The sequence below is a fragment of the Rhinolophus sinicus genome, chromosome 17 (genome assembly GCF_057876585.1).
Source record: "Rhinolophus sinicus isolate RSI-liver-muscle chromosome 17, RSI-T2T, whole genome shotgun sequence".
Classification (NCBI taxonomy): domain Eukaryota; kingdom Metazoa; phylum Chordata; class Mammalia; order Chiroptera; family Rhinolophidae; genus Rhinolophus; species Rhinolophus sinicus.
In genome coordinates, this window is record NC_142517.1 from 45,462,170 (window position 1) to 45,487,817 (window position 25,648).

Sequence of the window (25,648 nt, forward strand, 5' to 3'; positions counted from 1 at the left end):
ATTTCACTGGAAAGTTTCATTAAATTATCAAAATTGAACTGTTTTCCTTACAAAGTCTAAGAGGAACCTGGAAACAAGATTTGAAAGATGCCAGTTCTTCATTGGTTACTGATCATATTTTTCAGTCTGGCTCTTAACAGTCAAATAGTAGACTATATAAATGTCTAACCGCTATGCTGTACACCTGAAACTAATATAATATTGAGTGTCAACTGTAAAATAAAATAATTTTTTGAAAGACGTCAAATATTAAAAAGTACTAGGGTGGATAAAAGGAAAAACCAAACCATGTGTGTCCATAGACAAGACCAAAAACAAGTTATGGATTGAATGATTTCCCCCAAAAAAGATGTTAAAGTCCTAACCCCCAGTACCTCAGAATGTGACCTGTTTTAGAAATAGGGTCTTTGCAAATGTAGTCAAGTTACCATGAGGTCATTAGGGTGTGCTCTAATATCGTCTGATGTGTCCTTATAACAAATGGGAAATTGGGACACACACAGACATTCACAGGGGGAAGACTGAAGAGACACAGGAGGGCGCCATGTGAAAATTAAGGCAGAGACCATGGTAATGCTTCCATAAACCAAGGAACACCAAAGACTACCAGCAAGCCACCAGAAGCTAGAAGTGTAGAACAGATTCTCCCTCACAGCCCTCGGAACCAACCCTGCCAACACGTGCATCTCTGACTTTAGCCTCTGGAACTGTCACACAATAAACTTCTGTAAGTTAAACTGCCTAGCTTGTAAGTACATTGTTACAGCAGCTCTATCAAATACAAGGAGCCAGCAAACTATTTAAAGAGCAAGATAGTACATATTTTAGGCTTTATGGGCCATTCCATCTCTGTCAAAACTACTCATACTTAATACCACTGCTATTGTAGCATGAAAGCAGCCATAGACTACGTAAATGAATGAGGTGATGTATTGTGTGTTCCCGTGCTTATTGATAACTAGCGCTGGGCAGCATTTGGCCCAGGGTCTGTAGTTTGCATACCCCTGAAAAAAACACAGGAAACAGAACAGTAGTTGGCACTGTAACCAAATTCCTCTTCTCCAATGCTATAAACATGTGCCCATCAGGAAAGGTCACCTTGAAGGGAATGTAAAGAATATATAAGGAGGGGAAAGAATCTTGAACTGACTAAATTTACATCCTAAATCTACCTACCACATTCAAAAACAAAAGTGACTGTTAACTTCTAGTTGGCAAGTTTACATCTTTTCCAGCAGTGCAACTGCTAAAGTATTTTCAAAAAGTTAAAAATTGTTCTCAAATATAAAATGAACATGTGTCAAAGATTTTACTCAACTCATTAATGAAGGAATTAGTAAAATGTTTAGACAAGTTCAAAAGGAGAATTGGAATTAGTTTAATATACAGTCAAATGCTAAAATAAATTTGCTTACAGATAGGAAACTTGAATATCTTTTAGGAAATATAATGCTTGGGTTGTCTTTCCTACAGAGTATAAGTCAGCTGTATTTCTACTAGCCAAAATTCATTTGCATTGTTATGGACAAGAATCATATGCTTTTTACAATCAAGTTTTCTGTAAGTTAACAATGTATCCTTACAGAGTTATAAAATAGACTAGTCAGTAGAAAATCAGCCAAAGCTGTACACTACTACCAAATCAGGTAACCCCTGGAGGGCCCACCAGAAAATGCTGTGTGGTGTCACCATGCAGTGGCATCATTGCACACCCACTGATTGCTTTTGCCCATTTTTAGGCACTGGATAGTTGTTCACAACATAAGACACAATGAGTTTAGTTTTAAAGAAATAAAGTGTCATTTTTGCACATCTGGCACGTGAAGTGTTATGAGTAAAATGTTTATGCCACACAACAAAACATGGGAATATTAACTGGTAAGCTGTAGACCCTGGAGAAGGTGAAAAATGAACTATGGCATCAGGAAATTGAGAAAATAAGATAGCCTTGATTCATTTAACACATACTGGCATTTATTCAGCACCCTCACTGTGAATAGAAGGAATACTCTTACTTTTCCTCATAAAATTTGCCGTTTTCCTGAGAAGTGGATGATGATGATACTATTTTATTATAAGAGCAATGACGATAGCTAACATTTATAGAGGGCTCATTTTGTTCCAGGCACTGTCTTAGGGCTTTACATACATTTTCTCACTTCTCACAACAAAAGTAATAGTATTATCCTCGCTTTGCAAGTGAGGAAACTAAGGCCCCAAGCGGTTACCTAACATTCGAGGTCACTTACCTAGTCAGTGATAGAACCAAGATATGGTCAAAGGGATGCTAACACCAGTGCTTTTAGGTAAATCATCACAGCCCTTGTTGCTACAGAAACTTAACTACAATTGCAACATCTACCTTCTTCCAGCACTTAACAGACTAGAATCCACCTCTCACCCCTTGGAAACCTTCAAAACCTGAGAGGAGGAAAGTCCCATTAATATTGCGCAGAAGAAGCCTGAGGCGTTATTAAAAAGGTTTTGAGAGCCAAAACTCGTTTCTCATATAGATTGGGTAGACTTTTCCTGAGACAAAGTGGTAGGCATATCACACTAGTGTATGTGTGAGGGGCAACCTCAAAGGACTACAGCAGAAAACTTGGAAGATTAAGGAGAAGTCTAGGGGAGGGAGCATCCACGGGGCCATTCTCTAACGGTGTGACTTGGGAGATCTCCTTCCCACTCCTATCCGTGTATGATACAGGAAAAATGAGTTAAAGTTACAATTTCCATTCCTTCTTTTGGTTCTTTGAGGAACTTCCTAGACCTCTCCGTAAAAGAAATCACACCTGTTCAGGGTATTTTCTACATGGGGAAGTGGAATATAGTAGTGCTCAGGAAGGGAATTACATCCAGTTCCTGAGCGTTTCTGGATTTTCCATTGTAAAGATAACCATGATGGCAGACAACTCTGAAACATCAGAAAGAACAGAGCAGATTCACCTGATCAGTTTGTCTCCCATCTAATACGAAGGCAAAGGGACAGCTGTCTTCCTCTGGATAGCTGCCCTACAGGGACTACCGTGGTAAGTTGGACTGTAAGGTTTCAGAAGCAGTATAGCAGCTGGTGATAAGGTCGAGGGGGCTGGCCATATGCGTGAGTGGCTGTGGTGAAGTAAAGCTTTGAGCCTGAGGTGTTGTACAGGTTGTCACAGGCATACTAAAGGCATCCAGAGTGACAGTAGGTCTTAGGGTAAAAGAGATTATAAATCTTGAATACATGAGGGAAAATGACATGACACAAAGATGGCAAAAAAAAGAAAATGTCAAAGAGTAGTCCAGACCTCTCTTTGTCCTCAGGACTGGAGGTGTGTAAAACTAACAGAGCTTCAGAACCTCCATTAGCAACTCATGTTTTATGGCCCTAATTAAGTGCAATAGTTACCTAGAGTGCTGTGAAATTTCAAGTTTCACAGCAAAAAAAAAAAAAAATTTTGCTATTTGGCCATTTTGGCTGTTAAAGAGCTAACAAAGAAAGGATATTTCATCCTATAACAACTGTATATCGATTAAGATTACCTTTATTACATAATAGGTCTGTGTTTTCTCCTCTTCTCCTTCAGGAGGCATCATAACAACAGTAAGAATTTCATATCTGTTCTTCAGCTTATCGATTTTACTTAGCCTCTCATGAAGCTCAGCACTAATAAGGAAAGAAAAAGAAAAACACTGAAAAACAAATAGTTTTTAAAAGAACTATAGTGTACTTATAGAAGACATTTGTATATTTGTTACTACTGAACTCAAACAGATTAAATATGTTCTTACTTTTCAATTTTATAATTCACTGTGAAGGTTCTCAAATTTCACCCTATTTGATAGGTGACTAGTTAGCCTGCCACAGAAGACACAAGATTCCTGAGTTATAGAAAAAGCACTTTATCACTTATGGCATGAGCTTCCTGTTTGCACTGGGGTCCCCTTGCTCCTGAAGTACCATGTGGGTGAGGAGGGCTCAAATGAATGCTGCACACAGTAGGTTTACATCACAGATGAAGAACCTCAAGCTTAATCTAAATATTTTATAATAGGAAATAAGCAAACATGCCTAACCTTTGCTCCAGAGGGAGATACCACCTCTAGCTTTCTGAGGCTGTTCACTATCCAAACATCTTTTAAAAGATAGTCTAATGTTAGTCAAAACCACAATGAGATATCCCCTCAATCTATTACGATGGCTACTATAAAAAAAAACAAAAAAAGTATTGGCAAGGATGTGGAGAAATTGGAACACCTATGCAATGCTGGTGGGACTGCAAAATGGTGCAATTGCTACAGAAAACAATATGGCTTTCTCAAAAAATTAAAAATAGAACTAGGATATGAGCCAGCAATTGCACTTCTGGGTATAAAGTCAAAAGAATTGAAAGCAGATTCTCAAAGAGATATCTGAATACCAATGTTCATAGCAGCATTATTTACAACAGGTGGAAGCAATCCAAAGTCTATGGACAGATGAATGGATAAACAAAATGTTATATATACACAAATGGAACATTATTCGTCCTTAAAAAGGAAATTGTCACATGCTACATGAATGAACCTTAATTCTGTCACATGTTAAATAAAATAAATAAAATATGGCCTGCAAAACGCATAATATTTAGTATCTGGCCTTATAGAAAATTGTGTGGGATATAGCCCTGAAAGCTGAAAATTAATTACTAAGCAAGGTTGCTGAATACTTAATATACAGAAATCAACTATTTCTATATACCAGCAACAAACTAGGAATTAAACGTTTTAAAAGGAACTAACATTGAAAGTAACATTTAAAAAAATAACATGTAGCCAGGAATAAATCTTATAAAAGATATGCAAAATCTCTAGGGGAAAATTGCTTCAATAAATGCAGTTATTAGATATCCATAAGGGAAAACATGTTAATGAATCCTTACACAAACCATACAAAAATCAATTCCAAGGGAATCGACAATCTTAATGTAAAAGGGAGAATCTAAAGAATGATGAGTAAGCCAAAGGAAAGAGAGAGGAAAACATAGATTTATGGCTAAAATATGTCCCATATATTATATTAAAAGGCTTTTCAAACGAACAAGAAAGAGATGGGCATCTAGGATGATAGAAGGAGCAGTCAGTTCTTCTGACATCACCTTTATGTTTTCAAAATTCTTTAGCAGCATTTTAAAACTAATTGTTACCTTATGTTTTGCCGTTCTTGATCAACATATCTTATTTGTGATGCAAGCATTGTTTTGTGAACCTTAATTTCTTCAGTTCGTTCTTCCATAGCTGTGTGTAACTGCTGTTTTCTTTTTTCCAGAGAAAGAACTTCTTCTGCTTTGCTGTGAAGCATGTCTCGAGTACGTTTAACTTCAAGTTTTAAAAGATTGTCTTCTATCATCAAATCCTATCAACATAACAAAATTATCTACTGTTGAAGTAATTATTTTTATACCAAAACCAAAATATTTTTCTTTCTTATTGCTACAAAAGTCAAACTTGAAAATATGATGTTTTCTATTTTGACCATTGACCAAGATATTATCTAGGGTTAAATTTAGGTATCTCCGAATCATGACTGGTTTTTCTTTTCTTTTTTTAAGAAAACAGTTTATGGCTATTCCAAATCTTTTCAATTCAATTTTAAATTTAAAATTTTACTATAAAAAAGTTATTCCTAAAATTGAAAGTTAGAATAGCCAGAAAATATATAAAGTCCTATGGATGAGCATTTTTGTATTCTAATCTAAATCTCACAAAATAATGTGTAAATAAATTTTTATTTTAAAACAATTCAGTCATGAGTAGAGTACTGTACAAGAGTACACAAATAGATCAATTTTCAAAATAGAAAGCCCAGAAACAAACACTTCAAAACATAAGATTTTGAAACAAGATTTCAAAATACAGCTTTTCAGTTGGAGAAAAGATTAGATCCCTACATCTCCTTTGTACCAAAACAAATTCCAGATGAATAAAAGAATGTAAGAGATAACACTACTATAATCCAGCTACTGGAAATAGTAAACATTTATTTGATTTTTAGTGTGACAAAGACATTTCTAAGCATGAAAATTATACAGGGAAAAATACTTAAATATATGATGTTAAAAAAAGTTTTTATGTCAAAAACTGAATAAACATGTAAAGACAAATGGGAAAAATATTAGCAATATTTATGACAGAGTCAATATTTTTACATATGAAGATCTTTTGCAAAGCAATTAAAAAACTGGAAATATGAGCCAAGAAAATAAAGTAGGAATCCAAAAAGAAAAATTAGAGGATATATTATAAATGTTTTAAACATTTTTATTTAAACATAAATATTTTAAATTTTATGGTTAAACATAAAACATTTCAAGTGTCACCAATTTAAAAGATGCAGGCTAAAAACAATGAAGTACCATGTTTACCCATCAAATTGACAACAATTTTATAACCTATATACAGTTTTGATGGTGGTGAGTAAAACAGAATGCTTCCACACTGCTGCTGGGAGTATTAACTGAACCCTCTAGATAGTAATTTTGCTTAAAAATAGTTGCAAGACACCAAAAATATTCATTCTTTTTGAATCTTCATTACACAGTTAGAAATTTATCCTAAGGAACTATCTTGTTGTACATTGTACAACAATTGTACAACGATATATCTGCAAAGAACATAATACTATTTAGAATAGCCCAACATTGGGAAAAAAAAACAAAAACCAAAAAATAGGATATGGTAACTTCATGCAATGGACGTAGGAAGACTTTTAAAATATTTTTTAAAGAATATTTAATGTTTTTGCAACATGTACAATATATTTTAAAAATTTAAATACAGTATATACAGCTAATTTTCTTCAAAAGACTAGGAGGAAATATTAGGTTGGTGCAAAAGTAATTGTGGTTTAAAAGGTTAAAAGTAACTGCAAAAACCACAATTACTTTTCCACCAACCTAATAATATACTTTAACACTGTTCATCTTATGTACAGTGATTATAATGACTTATTGTCTTCTTTATAATTTGCTATATTTAAATTTTCTATAACTAGCATGAAAACGTGAGTTTTAATATTATATACACATATGATTTTATGTACCTGTTTAAAAGCTTTAACTTTATTAAGTTCTTTCTCTGCTCTGTCAGTGAAAAGGTTTAGTTCATTTATTTTGGTCATGAGGGACTGTTTTTCATCACAGTTTTTCCTGTTTGACTTCTTGATAAAGTAAAGATCATTCTGTAAAAAGGAAAAAAAGGTACATAAATATACTGTTAAATAACAATATTAAATACATACTATTAAACATATCTTACATTAAATTATGCACTCCATGAAATATTTATAATATTCAGATTTTTAAAAATCTTACTCTTCATTCTCTGACATCTCTAGTACAATATATGTGGGTATTCACATTAAACATTTTTCATTTTTCTCATCTATTGATGTTTTGGGTCTAGTTTCAGTATGTATGGTTACAATCCAACCTGAATTATTAAGTGATCACCATTTAGGGGAAGAAATGGAAGGAGGGAGCCCTAGCTTTGATTCAATACATAGTTTACCTTCTGGAGTTCATTATTTGATTCAACCCAAGTCCCAGAAGGTGAAAACATTAACAGTGTGAGAAAGCATAGGGGCTTGGCTAACAGTACAAGCTCTGGAAATAAATGGTTGTAATTACATATTAGTCATCTGACCCCGGTAGGCAACCAACTCTTCCTGAGTTTCCTCATTTCTAAAAGGGAGATAATAACAATACCTACCTCCCTGGATTGCTGTGAGGATTAAAGATGTTACTGGCAAAGAGTATGTACGACAGTGTTTAATACATAGATGTGTCTGTTATTATGGTTGTTGTTATTCTTATTATTACATATATAATCAATTATCACTAGAGAGAAAAATGCTAGATAAGATCTAACTCCATTGGATGCATAAACGGGTTGTGCATACACAGATACCAGTTTTCCAGCTTTATACCAGTTTGTATCCCTCCTTGCACCCTGAACCCAGAACAAGGTCTGTGCTCTTAGTCCCTTCGGGGTATGTACCTAAAGCAAAAACATTCTAGTTCCAAGATCTATCTGTCTTCCTCTCTCCATGTCCTTTTCTCTCTCTCCTTCTCTCTACACACCTCCCTCCTTCTTCTGCCTTTCTCATTGCCTGTATTTCTCTGAAGTATCAGGACCTAAGATTGCAGCAAGATAATAAGAAGAGATTTTTTTTTTTTTTTTTTGCATAAAGCTGTGATTTCATAAAATTAACTTTTAGAATGAAAAGATAAAATTTAAGGCTATTTTTAATCAGGAGAAATTAGTTTCTATTATGCAAAATCAGAGATGGGAGAGGGAACGCAGAATGACTTTACAAACTGATGCTACTATTGAGAGAGAATAAACCTTCATAAGGAGGTTATTTAATTTTAATATCTTTAAAAATTCACTTGCATTTCTATAAATGTATTTATCTCTCTGTTAAAACCAGAGTCAGGATAGGCATAAGTACTAGCCAACTGCATAACGGGCAGAGCCCCAGAGTAGTTTCAAAAAGGAACACTAGAATCATCCTTCTACAGCAAAACAGACAATTCAGGCCACAGTCAAGAAACATGTTCAGATACACAGGTCACCTTCCTATTTTTCTGTAGCATTAACATTCTCATATTATATATAATTAAAACAATACCATTTATTACTGAGTTTCCCCAAATATAAGACCTAGCCGGACTATATTATATTATGTTAGATAAGACCCAGTCTTATATTATAGTAAAATAAGACCGGTCTTACATTAATTTTTGCTCCAAAAGACGCGTTAGAGCTGATGGTCCAGGTAAGTCTTATTTTGGGGGAAACACGGTAAGTACCTACTAAAAGCACTGTGTTAAGATATGCGTTGTTTCTAATTCTTCCAAATGCCCTAAATTAATATTAATTTATTTTCCATTTCATAGATGAGTAAACTAGAGTTCAAAAAAGTTAAAATAGCAATAGTGGTATAACCTTGACGTTCAAAACCAGTTCTTTCTGATTCCAAAACATGTACTGTCTTCCATTTCATCAGGCTACGAACTACTCCAAACCAAAATTTTATCGTAAAATACACACACACACACACACACACACACACACACACACACACAAGATGCCAAAAAAAAATGTATACACATTTTAAGAAAGCAAAAAAACTGTATTAAAATTGTAATAATATATATCCATAACAAAGGATGAATATAAGTCACATTTGACTTCTGCAAATACAAGAGGTGCTCAAAGTGGTTATCATAGCGTAATTTTAACGCAGTTTTTTCCTTTCTTAAAATGTGTATACTTTTTTTGGCACCTTCTGTATATATTAATTTTAAAAAGTTAATCGCTCCCTTTCTCCTTTGTAGCCTTAGAGGAATTCAGAGCAATTCTTCTTACAACCACTGGAGGACACTCGGCACTCGGCCTTTCCAGCTCTCCTTCACTCTCACACTCCAATTAAAGCTTAACACAGATTTTATATTACACAGTTTCCCCTAACATAGATTTCATATTATCATAAATATATTAAAATACCTAATGCTTAAGAACATTTTCATCTTAACAAAACTGAGTTATTTGAAATATTACAACTAAGTAAATAATTGAATAACAACAATAGATGACCCATAAAAGAGTACCTTCTTTTAGAGGTTAGTTCATACATGAAGGGCAATCAAGTTATTATGGCACATACAAAAGATAAAACTGGAATTTATCAATGTTTTAAATCATGTACTATTTAAGAGTATTTTGCAGTCACATGGATGAGGGATCAAATCCTAGCTTTCCATGTACTAGCTGTACAATTGTGGACAAGTTACTTAATCTGTAAAACAAGTAATATCTTCCTCACAAGACCTTTATAAGGATTAATTGAAATAAATTACTAGAGGCAGGTAATGTATTTAGCATACAGTAAATACATAATGGTAATGTTACATTTTCATAGTATAGAAACATGAGCATCAGTTCATACATTTGTTATATATGTTGGTAGCTGGGCCATCTGCCTAAAGTCAAGTCTTAGGAACATGTTGACTTAAAACAGAATGACCAATGACTAGAATATCTGAAGCATAAAATATATTTTGGATAAGTTACATTAAGCTTCTTGATCTCTGTTTCCAAAATGACAAGTGTAGATTTTTTCTCTTCCAATGTCTTTTTAAGTTCAACAACTTTTGCTTCAAGAGCTTGTCTTTCTTCTGAATTAATTTCTCCCTTTAACCGTGACATTCGGCGTTCCATTTGTTGAATGCAAAAATCCTGTTACAGTTTTTAAAAATAAGTTAGTAAGGAGAAACAAACAGTTAAAATCATTTCTATAAATTTAAAGACACAGTGACAACATTCTTATGAGTTGGGCTGGGTGTCATCATCTACTGGAGTCACTTTAACCCTTCAGTAATTGATAGGATAAAATCTTTTTTACCCTAAGGGGAGAAACAGCAACCTATCCTTCAACAACCAGGGAACATGATAGTGATACAGAAGTAAACTTCTGAAAATATAACAAAGTCATATAGGGAGATATTTATCATAGTACCATGACGGAACCTGAGTAAATCCACTGGATCTACACAGACATGAATTTTCAAGAGTACATTTTCTAAGGGACGCCAAAATTTGATACAGTCATAAACTGTTAGCCATGAAAGGCTCAAAACTTCTAATGAATTATTTTTTAAAATGATACTCCAGCATTTGTAATTTTGAGAAACTAAGAATATATTAGATGGGGAAATTAAGATGTAGAGAGGGAGGACATTAAGAAATTAACATGACGACAGAATATGTAAGTAGAACAAATAAGGAAAAACTGAAAAAATACTTTTAACTGATTGGTCTATGGGTTGGGGTGGGAAAGCCTATGTCTGCATAACTAAGAATTAACATGGTTTTTCTAGATTGCAGATATCCAACTCCTTGTTTTGTTTTACTCCAGGTCCAATTGCCCAGGTTCCTTTAAAGTATGGTTCTCTCTCACTAGAGTTGTCTATCCATTTACCTGTTTACTTCATATCAGGAAAAAATAGTGACCCAACATGGTATCCTATCTTCAGTATCTGTGCTTTGTTTTCTTAGAACACTTTGGTATCTTGACCATCACAACTATAATAAATCAATGTGGCAGATATTCATAAGAGTAATATTTACCTGATTGTACATAATTTCTTGCTGTTTCAAGGTTTCAAAATCCAGTTTGTGTAATTGATGGTTGAGGTGCTTTAGAGAGGAACGAGTTCCTTCAATTTCTGATATAATAGCTTTTTCTTTCATTGTCTCAGTCTGTAATTCCTGAACTTTCTTAAATAGCACATCTTTCACTATGTTCAATTGAACTTCCACTTCCTGATGATGATGATAATAATAATAGTGATTAATGAAATTATAATATCTTAAGATGTATTATTATTATATGAATGTTATAATTTAGGGACTCATAAATGACCACGCTAACATTTTAGCCCTTGAGAATATAAAGCCCTTCCCACAATTTCAACAAATCCCCAGCATTTCTTGTAGTCTATTCTAGTAAACTAGAATAGTAGTTTTCTATTCCTGTATCATATGTCTCAATATGTCATCTTCTATCCTTCCCACCCTGGCTGTAGAACTTGACCATTCTACTAGTTTCCTTATAAAATAAAATATACAGCTTCTAAGTTCATAAAGTTTACTAAAGTCTTGAGGATGTTACAGGAAAGAAATCACATCACACATTCCCACATCTTCTTTGGGGCATTAATCAGTGCCCCAAATATTTAACCACCAGCTTTCCAGTGGACAAGAGGTTAGGGAGAAGTGGCTGACTTCCATGGTGTAAATACTCCCACTATGGTCAATTACAAGCTACTAACATGATTGCACTAAATGCAGAGTTGGGAAGAGATACACAGTAGTAGACCATTATGCAGTATTTCCAATATACAGATATAATAGATGGAAGCGATCTTAAGTAACCTTAAAAGCACAGATAACAGTAAAATCATTTGGAAGTGATGAGTATTTGTTACATTTGTTTTTAATATTATTTATTTAATTGTAAGTCTATTAATTTAATTTTAATAGTAGCTATGTTTAGCAGCCAACTTTCAAAATTCTGGGAAATTTAACTGACAGCTCCTGTGAGCTGGTAGGGCTGGCCCCATCACACTAATGGCACTATCCCTTACTCACACTTTGTTTCCAGTTGGCCTCCCTATATATGCAGCCCCCTAGGAAATAAAAAACAATCCCCCACTCCCACTGCTCCTTTCTCAGGAGGCAGATCTGTCTTGACCTCAAAGCTTCACGCCCAATGTATTCTAGGCTTCAAACAGATCTACCATGCCAAGAGCTATTGAAAGTCATCATTTTAAAATGTTGAAATAATTTCCCTCTGTGTCCTTATATCCAGATGAGCATATTTCCCTTTGGCAACCAATGAACTTCAATATAAAACCAAAGATGTCTGTAATTTAAATTTTCTGTAATTTAAATTTAAATTTTCACAAATCAAGAAATATAATCTGATATAAACATATAAAATGCATTATTTTTCATATAATAGACAATTTTCATTGGGTTTAATACATTCTCAAAGATTGCCTAGCAGAGTTCTAAAGTCAGTGTTTGGCGTTAAATAACATAGTATACCTCCAAAACATACAGGGATATTTCCAAACAAACAAACAAAATCGAACCGCTACAAAAACCAAGATTACGAACACAACCCTGCTCAAGCACAATCACCACACATGCTACAATCTTATTTTTTTTCTAACTCAGCTAATTTCTTCAAAAATGTCACGAGTTTTTCATTCTGTCACCAAAAGTTCTATTTCACATGAATTTCACAGTTTTTACAGATTTCTGATAACGTCAAATACTATCCCGTCTCATGTGCTACGGAATCATGCTCTTAAGGGAAAAAAGTAACTTTCAAAGAAAATAATGTTGTACAATTTGGACTTAAATGCCACTCAAGTCAAGATTACTGCATAACTTCATTACTCAAGAATTTTAAACATACAACAGCACACCAGGGAAGCAAATATAAATGAAACATACTTCATAGAAGCCTCAGCAAATGAGGGGTTTTTGCCACCATCTTCAGTTGCCCTTGTTCTTCCCCCCTCAAAAAGTTAAAAGCAAGAAGTAGTGCCTACAGTGTCAGGTCACACAAGTCACTTTGAAGTTTTCAAATAGGAAATGATGAACCAGCCTTTTCCAGTTCCTCAAAAATTGGCTTTAATGCTACCCACATACCAAAGAAATTAAGAAAGAAGTGTGGATGCCAGTAGAGTTAGTAAAATAATACCATTCAAGTGCCTGTCGTTTACCAATAGATGATGCCAGACTATAAGAGATTAAAGAAATAGCAGTAGTATGAAGAAATACAGGTAATGAATGTAGACCACTGGGGGGAATTGGATCACAAACAAACAAAAAGGATGATAATCATGTGGAAATCAATTGTAAAACAAGGGCTCTTTTCAAGGTACCTTTGTAATATAAGAACATATATATTGATGACAAGCTAGTACATGGACACAGTAGGAATTGGTAAGGCATGGGATCTAAGGTAGAAGATTTCCCCTTTAAAAGGAGACATCAAAGTTAAATGAGTTCAATGCTAGAAGTGGAGCAAATGCAGAATAAGAGCTTAAGAAGACAGCAGGTCACAAACATCCTCAGAGGCAATAAAAAAAAGGCCCAACAACTCTAATTACAAATGTGATCATACTGGAAAGCAGAGCCTCTTAAAAGACCGTCTGCTCCTCCAATCTCAAAAGTCTAATTAATGCATTATTGCTAAATTTGTTGCGATTTTTTTTTTTTAATTGAAACTAATCTTTACCTTTACACCCCTTTCCTCCTCCCGTAGCATATCTTCCAAATTGGTAGCTTTCTCTTCAACAGACATGGTTTTCTCAGTAACCTGCTTTAATTTTGTTCTTGCAATCTGATTATGATTTTTAATTTTGTCTAACCTAGAGAGAGTTTATGAGGAAACAACAGAAAACATGTCTAAAAATTATTTAATGCAACAAACAAGGAATAATTTATCCTAAGATTTCTTTATATGTCTTGAAGGTTTTTTCGTCATAAACCTTTTTCTTACCAATATACACAAGGTCTGACAATTAAGTTTGTGAACTTGTTGCAACGATGTTGCTAACCTTTTTTTGATATCAGAGGAATGATTCATTATGAATTTGTACCAACTGGACAGTTAACCAAGTTTACTATTTGGAAATGCATGAAAAAGTTAAACGACCTGAACTTTTCGCCAACAATTCATGGCTCTTGCATCACGACAATGCAACAGCTCACAAGGCACCTTCTGTGAAGGAGTTTTTAGCCAGTAAACAAATAACTATATTGGAACACCCTGCCTACTCACCTGATCTGGCCCCCAATGACTTCTTTCTTTACCTGAAGATAAAGGAAATATTGAAAGGAAGACATTTTGATGACATTCAGGACATCAGGGTAATACAATGGATGACAGCTCTGATGGCCATTCCAGGAAAAGAGTTCCAACATTTCTTTGAAGGGTGGACTAGGCACTGGTGTGGGTGCATAGGCTCCCAAGGGGAGTACTTTGAAGATGACCATAGTGATATTCAGCAATGAGGGATGTAGCACTTTTTCTGGGATGAGTTCGCAAACTTAATTGTCAGGCCTCATATTTACTAAGCCATAAAAATATTGCTCCTTAGCCTTTGTGATGAAAATCCCAGGAAAGTTTCTTTTAATTTAATAATATAGTAGCTATATTTTATAGTTATTTATCAAAAAAATTAATTTTTCTATAAGTAGTAAAAAATTATAAAAATATTTAAGTATCTTTTTTCTTACCTTGTTGTTTCTGCATGAATATCCTTCTTTATTTTGGAAATATTTTTCCTCAGAGCTTCTAAATCACTGGAACTTCTATTCACGGTGGCTTTTAAAGAGTCCAACTATTTATTAAGTAACAAACAGAAATTATATATTTACTGTATATTTTATAAATTAATTTCATTTCTAAGAAGTTTTATTCTGAACACTTTAATCTCTAACCTACATCACACCCATAAACACAGTAACCATGTTGCTGTAATACATATTAACAGTTTTCTTTTTCAATGGGCCAAAAGACTTGAACAGACATTAAATTTTAATGACTTGTACTATTAATACTGGCAAATAATAAAGACCTACATATATGTGTTAAAAGTACATTAGAGCAAAGCTTCAGAACATTGCATTTGGCAATGAGTTCTTGGATATGACACCAAAGGCACAGGGAACAAAAGAAAACATAGGCAAATTAGACTTCAACAAAATTAAAAGCTTTTGCATATCAAAAGACAGTATCAACAGAGTAAAAGGGCAACCCACAGAATAGGAGAAAATATCTGCAAATCATATATGTTATTAAGGGATTAATATCCACAATATATGTAGAGAATTTATAAAACTTAACAAAAAATTTTTTTTCAATGGGCAAAAGACTTGAACAGACATTTCTCCAAAGAAAATATACAAATGGCCAATAAGCACATGGAAAGATACTAACATCGTTAATCATTAGGAAAATGCAAATCAAAACTACAATAAAATACCACCTTACACCCATTAGGATGGCTACCATCAGGGGGGAAAAAATATATACATATATATAAAATAAAAGTCTTGACAAGGATATGGAAAAACTTGAACTCTTGTGTACTGTTAGTGGGAATATGAAATGGTACAGCCACTGTGCAAAACAGTATGGCAGTTCCTCAAAATATTATAAATAGAATTACCATATGATCTAGCAATTCTTGAGATTATATACCAATATTCATAGCAGTATTATTCACGATAGCTTAGAACATGGAAGCAACCCAAGTATCCATCAACAGATGACTGGATTAGCAAAATGTGGTACTGTGTTTCCCTGAAAATAAGATCTAGCCAAGGTAATCATCTCTAATGAGTCTTTTGGAGCAAAAATTAATATAAGACCCAGTCTTATTTTACTATAATATAAAACCTCGTCTTATATTAATTTTTGCTCCAAAAGATGCATTATAGCTGATTGTCCAGCTAGGTCTTATTTTCAGGGAAACACGGTACATACATACAAGAGAGTAGTATTCACCCCTATAAAGGAAGGAATTTCTGACAAATGCTACAACATGCATACACCTTGAGGACATTATACTAAGTGAATAAGCCACATACAAAAAGACAAATGCCATATGATTCTACTTATATGAGGTACTTAGAGTAGTCAGAATCATAGAGACAAAGTAGAATGGTAGTTGCCAAGGGCTTGGAAGAGGGAGGAATGAGGAGCTATTGTTTAATGAGTAAGGAATTTCAGTTTTACAAGAAAAGAGTTATGGAAATGGACTGTGGTGATGGTTAAACATCATTATGTATTTAATACCACTGAACTTTAATACCACTGAAGTGTATGTACACTTAAAAATGGTTAAGATAGGGACTGGGGGGAAGGAGGTAAAGGAAAGTGATTGCTAATAGGTATGGAGTTTCTTTTTAAAATGACAAAAATATTCAGTTAGATAGTGGTGATGGTTGCACAATTCTGTAAACCATTGAATTATACACTTTAAAAGAGTGAATTATGGCATGTGAATTATATCTCAATAAACAATTTATGAATGAATAAATAAATTCCTGCATTCTTTTCTGCAATTGATTTAAACTGTAAAATATTTAAGAATGAGCTATTAAGCAGTGACATTTAACTTAGGCAAGAAATTCATTTATTTTACTTTTTCAGGATCTTTGTATTTATTCTCTTTGGGCAGAAAAAAAATCTTTCCTTTTTTATCAGAAATAAAAATTATAACTTATAGAATAAAAAGTTCTACATTATTCCAATTTCCCAACTAAACAGTGGTAATTTCAGATAATATGGTCTCAAGGCACAAATTTCTTAAAGATCCTTTTACTGCTAACTAAGGGGATCACTTCCTCTCTCTGGAATAATCTAGTGGGCGTGTATTCCTGCAAAAGCAGAAAAGAACAAAGCAGAAGTTTTGTCCTCTCAGTCTGTTTCAAGGGATTTTACCACTACTTTGTCCCACTACCAGACTGAAATTTGTCCTTTAACAAGGTGAGAAACTGAACTTAAACAGGTAGTTCCACCTAGAATTTGAGAGTTAAAACTACCATACACATGTAACACCAGAAAGATGCTCTTAGTTAATACTAATGTCAGTATTCACCTTCACATTTGCCCATTTGCAGGTTATAATTTCCAGTCTAGACCCTTCAAAGCCTTTTGCCTTGGGTCACTTACAAAATACCAAGCATGACAGGCAACTTGGGCACCGTGTAACTCCATGAGAGGCCCTTCAAATCATCTGTGATGTGCATGGCACCCCACAAACACACACCTTGCTACCTTCACCAATCAGAGGCTCAATCAAAGAATCCTAAAAGTTCCGTAACAAGGAGAGACAAAACAAAAAGAACCAGAAGGCAATTTCTGAAAGACATGCTTATTTTTATAGTAATCTGTCATAAACACACAAACCAGTCTTTTTAGTTGACGTACCTCATCCTTCAGCTGATTCCTATTAGTTTCATGTTGCTGATATTCTGTTCTACATTTTAAAACTTTACGATCAGCAACTGAAATTCTTTTCTCATACTCTGCATTATTTCCAATCTCACTTTCCAAAAACTTGATCTTCTCCTTAACCAAACTTTCTTTTTCTCTCATTTCCTGCTTTGTCCTTGCTAATGCCTAGGATTAAAAAAAAAAGAAAGAAAGAAAATGTTAAATATATGTTTAATATAATGGACAAAACTAAAACTAAAAAGAATTGGTTTTCTTTTTTGATTATATTTTATTAGTTTCAGGCATACAGAACAGCATAGTGATTAGACATTTACATAACTCAGAGTGATGACCCCAACAAGTCCATGACCCACCCGACACTGTACATAGTTATTAGAACATTACTGACTATATTCCTCATGTTGCACTACACATCCCTGGGACTAGTGTTTTTAATTATAACTGACATTCAATATTATTTTATATTAGTTTCAGGTGTACAGCATAGTAGCCAGACATCTACACAATTTATGAGGTGATCCCCTCAATAAGTCCACCACATATCTGACACCACACACAGCTCCTACCATACCACTGATTACACTCCCCATACTGCACTCCACAGCCCCGTGACTCTCCCGCAACTATCAATTTGTACTTCTTAATCCCTTCACCTTCTCACCCAGCCTACAACCCTCCTCCCCTCCAGCAACCATCACTTTGTCTCTGTATCTAAGTGTCTGTTTCTGTTCTGTCTGCTCATCCATTTTGTTCTTTAGATTCCACATATAACCGAAATCAGACTTATTTCACTTAACATAATACCCTCTAGGTCCATCCATGTTGTCGCAAATGGTAATATTTCATTCTTTTTTTATGGCAGAGCAATATCCATTGTATAAATGTACCACAATTTCTTTGTCCAATTTTCTGTTGATGGACATTTCAGTTGTTTGCACATCTTGGCTATCGTAAATAGCACTGCAGTGAACGTAGGGTTGTACATATTTTTTCGAATTAGTGTTTTCGAATTATTTGAATATATATCCAGAAGTGGAATTACTGGGTCATAAGGTAGCTCTACTTTTTTTATTTTTTGAGGAAACTCTATACTGTTTTCCACAGTGGCTGCACCAATTTGCAGTCCCACCAACAAAGCATGAGCGTTCCCTTTTCTCCACATCCTCGCCAACACTTGTTGTTTGTTGATTTATTGATGATGGCCATTCTGACAGGTGTGAGGTAATATCTCATTGTGGTTTTAATTTGCATTTCCCTGATCATTAGTGATGCTGAGCATTTTCTCGTATGTCTATTGGTCATCTGTATATCCTCTTTGGAAAAATGTCTATTCAGGTTCCCTGCCCATTTTTTAATTGGATTGTTTGTTTTTTCTTGGTGTTATGCTGTATTATAAATTTTGCATATTAACCCCTTCTCAGATGCATCACTAGCAAATATCTTCTCCCATTCAACAGGATGTCTTTTCATTTTGTTGTTGGTTTCATTTGATGTGCAAAACTTTTTTGTTTGATGTCATCCCATTTATTTTTTCTTTTCGTTTCTCTTGCCCAAGGAGATATATCAGTAAAAATATTACTAAGGTAATGTCTGAAGGTTTACTGCCTATGTTTTCTTATAGGAGTGTCATGGTTTTTTATCTTACATTTAAGTCATTAATCTATTTTGAGTTTATTCTTGTATATGGAGTAAGAAGATGGTCCAGTTTCATTTTTTTGCATGTATCTGTCCAGTTTTCCCAGAACCATTTATTGAATAAATTGTCTTTACCCCAATATATATTCTTGTTTCCTTTGTCATAGATTAAGTGACCATATAGGCATGGCTTTATTTTTGGGCTCTCTAGCCTGTTCCATTGATCTATGTATGTTTTTATGCTAATACCATGCTGTTTTGATTACTATAGCTTGTAGTATAATTTGATATGAGGTGGCATGATACTTCCAATATTGCCATGGTATTCAGGGTTTTTTATGTTTAAGATTCTTTGTTCTAGTTCTGTGTAAAATGTGTTTGGTATTTTGATAGGGATTGCACTGAATCTATAGATTGCTTTGGGTAGTATGGACATTTTAACTATATTAATTCTTCCTATCAATAAGCATAGTATATGCTTCCATTTAATGTATCTTCTTTAATTTCTTTCCATGTCTTATAATTTTTTGAGTACAGGTCTTTTACTTCCTTGGTTAAATTTATTCCTAGGTTTTTGGGGTTTTTTTTGATACAATTGTAAATGGGATTGTCTATATATATAGCATCATGTCATCTGCAAATAATAACAGTTTTACTTTTCCAATTTGGATGGCTTTTTTCTTTTCCTTGCCTGATAGCTGTGGCTAGGACTTCCACTATGTTGAATGAAAGTGGTGAAAGTGGGCATCCTTGTCTTATTTCTGTTGTTAAGTGGGAATGATTTCAGCTTTTCTCTATTGAGTATGATGTTAGCTGTGGGTTTGTCACATACGGTCTTTATTATATTGAAGTGTTCCCTCTATTCCCACTCTGCTGAGGTGTTTAATCATAAATGGATGCTAGATTTTGTCAAGTTTTTTCTGCACTAATTGATATGATCATATAATTTTTATTTTTTATTTTGTTTATGTGGTGTATCATGTTAATTGATTTGCAGATACTGAACCAACTTTGCACACCAGGAATAAATCCCACTTGATCGTGGTGTATGCTTTTTTTTAATTCATGGCTGAAATTCAGTTTGCTAATATTTTATTGAGGATTTTTGCATCTATGTTCATCAGAGATATCAGCCTGTAATTTTCTTTTTTTGTAATGTTTTTGTCTGGTTTTGGAATTAGTGTAATGCTGGCCTCACAGAATGAGCTTGGGAGCCACCCCTCCTCTTGAATTTTTTGGAACAGCTTGTGAAGAATAGGTGTTAATTCTTTTTTGAACATTTGGTAGAATTCACCTGTGAAGCCATCTGGTTCAGGACTTTTGTTGGTTGAGAGCTTGTTGATTACTGATTCGATTTCATTAGTAGTAATCAGTCAGTTCAGATTTTCTGTTTCTTCCTGATCCAGCCTTGGAAGATTGTGTGCGTCTAGTAATTTATTCATTTCTTCCAGATTGTCCAATTTGTTGGCATATAATTGCATGTTGTATTTTCTTAAAATTTTTTGTATTTCTGTGGTGTCTATTTTTCCATTATTATATTCAGTATTTACGTTATCAAAAGTTCCTAACAGAATGTTTTAAGAGATATTTTTATATGAATAAAACAAATTATTAATATGCTACACACCAAAAATAATCTTATATTTTTAAAGGTCTCTGTATTTTCTTTCATCTACTTGGTACTTTGCTAAAGAGATGAGGAAAATGTCAATCTTTTATAAATGAAAGATGACATCTAAAAAATATAACAGTGTTAAATATTATTCACATAGAAAGTTGGATTGCAATAAAATTTTCCAAATATTTCACAGGACCAGTTTTTGGGGTTTTTTTTTTTTTTTTTTTCATTTTTTGAGAAATAGAATTTTAGTTATTTGCTTCAATAGGAATGCCTTCACTCAAGCTTTTTGCTGGTCATGGAGATACAAATTAATAGAATATACAAAGTACTATAGAAACAAAGAGATGATGAAGCCTACCCAAGAGGAATCATTAAAAGGCTTTACCTAAGAGGCTTCATTTGAAACAGGGCTAAAAAGATACATGGCGATGCATAAAAATTCCATCTATCTAAAAAGATACATGGCGATGCATAAAATTTCCATGGTCAAGGTGCAGGGTGGGAAGGCAGGGATGGAATGGGGATAGATTAAGAAGGGGTAGGTACAGATGAAAGAAATAAGGCTGGAAAGGTAGAGGTTAGGGTTGAACTGTGAAGAAATTCAATTTTTCAATTGTCTCCTTAAAGAGAGTCAACTTTTAAGCAATGTGGAACAAAAAAGATTTTAGAGCTAGGGAATAAAAAGATCCTAGCTTTGAAAGTGAATGTTGTGATAATATGTTAGATGGTTTTTACAAATGATTGTTATGGTAAAATGTTGGGTTGGAGGGAGAAAAAAAATTACCCTAAAATACATTTCTTTCAAGTTTTCCAAAATAGGGTCCCACAAACAACTAATGCCAGGAAATGGTTGGGGGAGGTATGTGTTCTGATATCAGTAAGTTTTAGAAATGTTGCATGTAATATTGTACATATGAGCATATTAAATATATATCTGAGATGCACTGCATTTAAAAAAACATTTTTAATTTGCTTAATCTAGTATTCCTATATGTTCTCTATAACAATTAACATTCTATAATTGTAGCATTCTATATATTTACTGTGTTCATTCAACCAAAGGACAAAACTTCGTAGGTTTATATGTCAAATGATCATTCTAGAATTTCCTGCCTTATATTGATTTTTCTACCACTTAATCAGATACTTTAATATCTACTTCAATGTTCACATTTTTTAACAGAGCTATCTATTCAGTTAAGTTTTCATATAGATGATGCTTATAAGTAATGTCCCAAAATTTTTACACTGGAATAAAAGCATAATAGAAAAACATTTTTTCTCTTCTAAATAATGTATACGTTTCTTTAAAGAAGTCAATTACATGATCATATGGTCAGACTCCTGTCAAGAAGACACTGAGAAGGAACAACAGGGTCCAATCTAAGATTTCATTTTCTAGTGATGTGAATTGGCTCACCAGAACTCACACATTTCTTCTCAATTCTGTGTTCCATGGAGTCCTGTTAGTATGGAAGTAGTTTCATCACAGAAATCAGAATTGCTACAAATTGGGAGTCAGTTGTTGAACACTTAGAAGAATACCTCTACCTAGGGAGCCACTTCTTAGCACCGTTCCTAGTCTCTTACAATACAGAGAGCCAGGAGATGTCAACCTATAAATAAGGAACCACTGTGAATATGACCAAGGAGCTACAAGTTGTGTATTCTGCCAAATCAGCAGGCTGAGTCAATTCAGCTATGGGCTTGCATAAGAATGCAATTGTTGATCTGCAATCTTGTACTGGGCACATTTGATTTACACAGAGGAAGCAGTTAGGAATTGATGTTGGAAAGCAGTAAGGAAGTCAAGAAAGAGAAACCAACATCAGCATTAAGAATTAAGAGGAACTCATAGTTAAGATGGGTTCTCTCTGTCCCACCTAGGGAGGAATAGGCCATTTTGTTGATAAAATGTTGGTCACGTACAGAAATTTAAAATAAAAGAATAACATATTTGCATATAACAAGTAAACCACATCCAGATATCAGAATTCCAAACTCCCAGTGACCTGAGCTGCTTGCCCAATGCCTTTCCGTGGAGTAGATTCAGAACGGAAGTTGTATCTTCTCATGTGTCTTCTTATCTCCTTAATTCCTTCTCCTTCCCAATATTCCCTATCTTCCCATTTTTACTCACCACTATTGTACCCCTTAATGATTTAAAAAAAAAAAATTCTTCTAAATTACCTCAGAAAGTAGTAATAGATAACAGTAGGCCTGGTGTTCCTCCCCTTCTGAACTTCTACCCCATTATTGGTGCCTCAGCTTTGAAAGTAAAACTTTATTGCAATCTAAGTTTCTTTCCTGAATCTCATTCCTGTCTCTTGGCTGTCCACGAGGGTTATTTCCCTACACCTGTGATTACTATGTGGACAGATAGCACACATGTTAAATCCAAGACACCCTGAACAATCGTGTGTAAGTAGGCATTAGGTTCACTTCAATAACATTATCTGTTGACTTTCACTTCAATAACATTATCTGTTGACTTTCTCTTATTCTACATGTCAGAGATGGCAGGATCCAGTCTTCCAAATAATACCATAAATAAATAATTTTCATAAAATCACTTTTCTAAGTTGATATACAGTCAGCTCTGAAAAACATTTAACAAAACGATTGAATCTCCTACAGAAGTGACTTTCAAATAACAATGTGATTTATATTTGAAATGAATGAGTTAAATACTGAAGAGATAAGTATAGCTGAACATTGCAAGGAGGGAACAACTACTTTACCAAGGCACAGTTATCAATGTCTCGATCTCTCTTCTGCATCTGTTCTATTGTATTCTCCCACTGTTTAATGAGTTCTTGTCTTTCATTATGAATCTTACGAAAATCTTGTGCCGCTTTATCCAATTCTAACTGTCAGATAGAGAGAAAATAACATTTCTGTGAATTTAAGTGCTTTTGCAAACATCACTGACAATGAACAAATAAAAATCTTCACTAAACGAACCTGCGCACTTAGAGTCTCCATAAGTTCATTGTCAAGTACCTTTCTTCTCCGATTACATTCCAAAGTCAGTTTTTCTAATTGCAGGGTCAGCGCCTATGAAGTATTAACACACAAAAATATTCATGATTATCATTTTATTAACTTAAAAGCTGTTAGCATATTTCACATTAAGTATTATTGTTATAAATGTACATTTATTTGATATCTAAAATAACTACAAAAGAATAAAGATACATATTTTAACCCCAAAGGGCTGCAATGAAAATTCAATTGTTTTTTAAAAGACTTTAATACTTTTTAAAGTATGTTTGATTTCAAGTGTACAATTCTATAATACATCATCTGTATATTGTATTGTGTGTTCACCACCCAAACTCAGATTTTCTGTCACCATATATTTGACCCCCTTTACCCTCTTCTACCTCCCCCTTACCCTCTGATAATCTAACCAATGTCACCTCAATAAATTTAATTTAAAAAACATCAACAACAAAATAATTTTAGAGTGAAAAAAATAAAGTATGTTAGAAAAAAGATTAAACAATTTTCCATTTAAATAATGCATTTGGTATTAAGCCTATTATAAAATATCATGTTTCATAATACTAAAGTACCACCAGATTTCATTACAAGTAGATTTTAAGTAATGGTTATAATAATATATTAAATAATCAATAGCACTATACTCTCAAATCAGCAAAAACTATATGTAACATTCAAATTATTATTTAGACAAAAGAAGTTAAAATACGTACATATAGTTCTAGTACAAAACTTTTCTGAAATACTGTTGAGAACCCTTCTCATTCAGGATTCTTAACTTGAAGTCTAAGAATCCCTAAATGGTCAAAGGGCTTCAGAGGATCTGTAAAATTTTCAGCAAAATTTTGTGGGTATTTGAGTATAGTCATGTTTCTAGAGTGAGAATACTTGGCTTTATTAGATTCTCAAGGTAAGCTCTGACCCAAAACTGCTGCTTTAAAATTCTAAGGCCAATTGAGAGAAAAAGGTTGACACACTACAGATTCAGAAAAATACTAACATTACAATTTCTAATTTCTCACCCTAATTTTATTATCATCTTGCTGTGCATACTTCTGAAGAGTGAAGGCATCACTGTCTTTATGAGCTGATTCTTCTAACCAGGCCTCCAATGCTTGCTGGTCCCAGTTCATTTGACATTTCAGACCATCCAGTTTTTGAGTAAATTTAAATATGCTATTCTAGTATCCAAAGACAGAGGACAGGGAGAGATTATAAAACATTATCTACTATACCAACTAAAGTAAAACGTAACATTACATACTACAGAACATATTAAAAAGGAAAAAAGAAATCCTGTCCCTGACCTCCAGATTGTGTATAACATACCATATTTAATTATATGACTATCATACTTGTATTTTAAATCTTTAGTTGTAAAATAGAGGGGAAATAATTATACAAAGTTGAGAACAGTAGTTGAACCAAACGTTGCTTAAAAAGGATTTAGGGTAGTTGCCCCAGAGCAATCTCATTAGTCACTCCACCAAAACCAACCCAAGTAAATGTGCAATCTTGGTGAATATGATGTGTTTGATATGCTAAGTCAAACCCAAGACAAGTCCCTGTCAGCGCCACTGCCAATCAGGTTGCTGCCTCTAAGAGGCTTCTTATAAAGAAATTATGGAAGCACTTCTAATTGAAATAAAGGTAGCAGTTAAGGAGTTAAAAACATTTCATTTAACAAATCTAGAGTCATAAAAGAAAACAGATGAATATATAAATACAAATATAATAAACTATGTACATGTATGTATGTGTACACATACATACATGTACATTTCTATCTGTATATGCATATGTGAAAAGAAGAATCA

The 25,648-nt window shown here is 33.8% G+C and overlaps 1 protein-coding gene across 1 annotated transcript in view; it reads right to left on the reverse strand.

Moving 5' to 3' along the window:
• The window catches only part of CCDC39 (coiled-coil domain 39 molecular ruler complex subunit), a 39,143-nt gene that overhangs the window by 5,856 nt on the left and 7,639 nt on the right, over window positions 1–25,648 (reverse strand). Inside the window, exons 4-14 of the mRNA XM_019737347.3 lie at window positions 24,854–25,012; window positions 23,790–23,882; window positions 23,567–23,695; window positions 17,543–17,734; window positions 14,842–14,945; window positions 13,838–13,970; window positions 11,152–11,346; window positions 10,096–10,260; window positions 7,061–7,198; window positions 5,166–5,374; window positions 3,523–3,646 (exon numbers count right to left, since the gene is read on the reverse strand). Coding sequence (XP_019592906.2) covers window positions 3,523–3,646; window positions 5,166–5,374; window positions 7,061–7,198; window positions 10,096–10,260; window positions 11,152–11,346; window positions 13,838–13,970; window positions 14,842–14,945; window positions 17,543–17,734; window positions 23,567–23,695; window positions 23,790–23,882; window positions 24,854–25,012 — 1,641 coding nt within the window. The remainder of the gene's footprint in view (window positions 1–3,522; window positions 3,647–5,165; window positions 5,375–7,060; window positions 7,199–10,095; window positions 10,261–11,151; window positions 11,347–13,837; window positions 13,971–14,841; window positions 14,946–17,542; window positions 17,735–23,566; window positions 23,696–23,789; window positions 23,883–24,853; window positions 25,013–25,648) is intronic.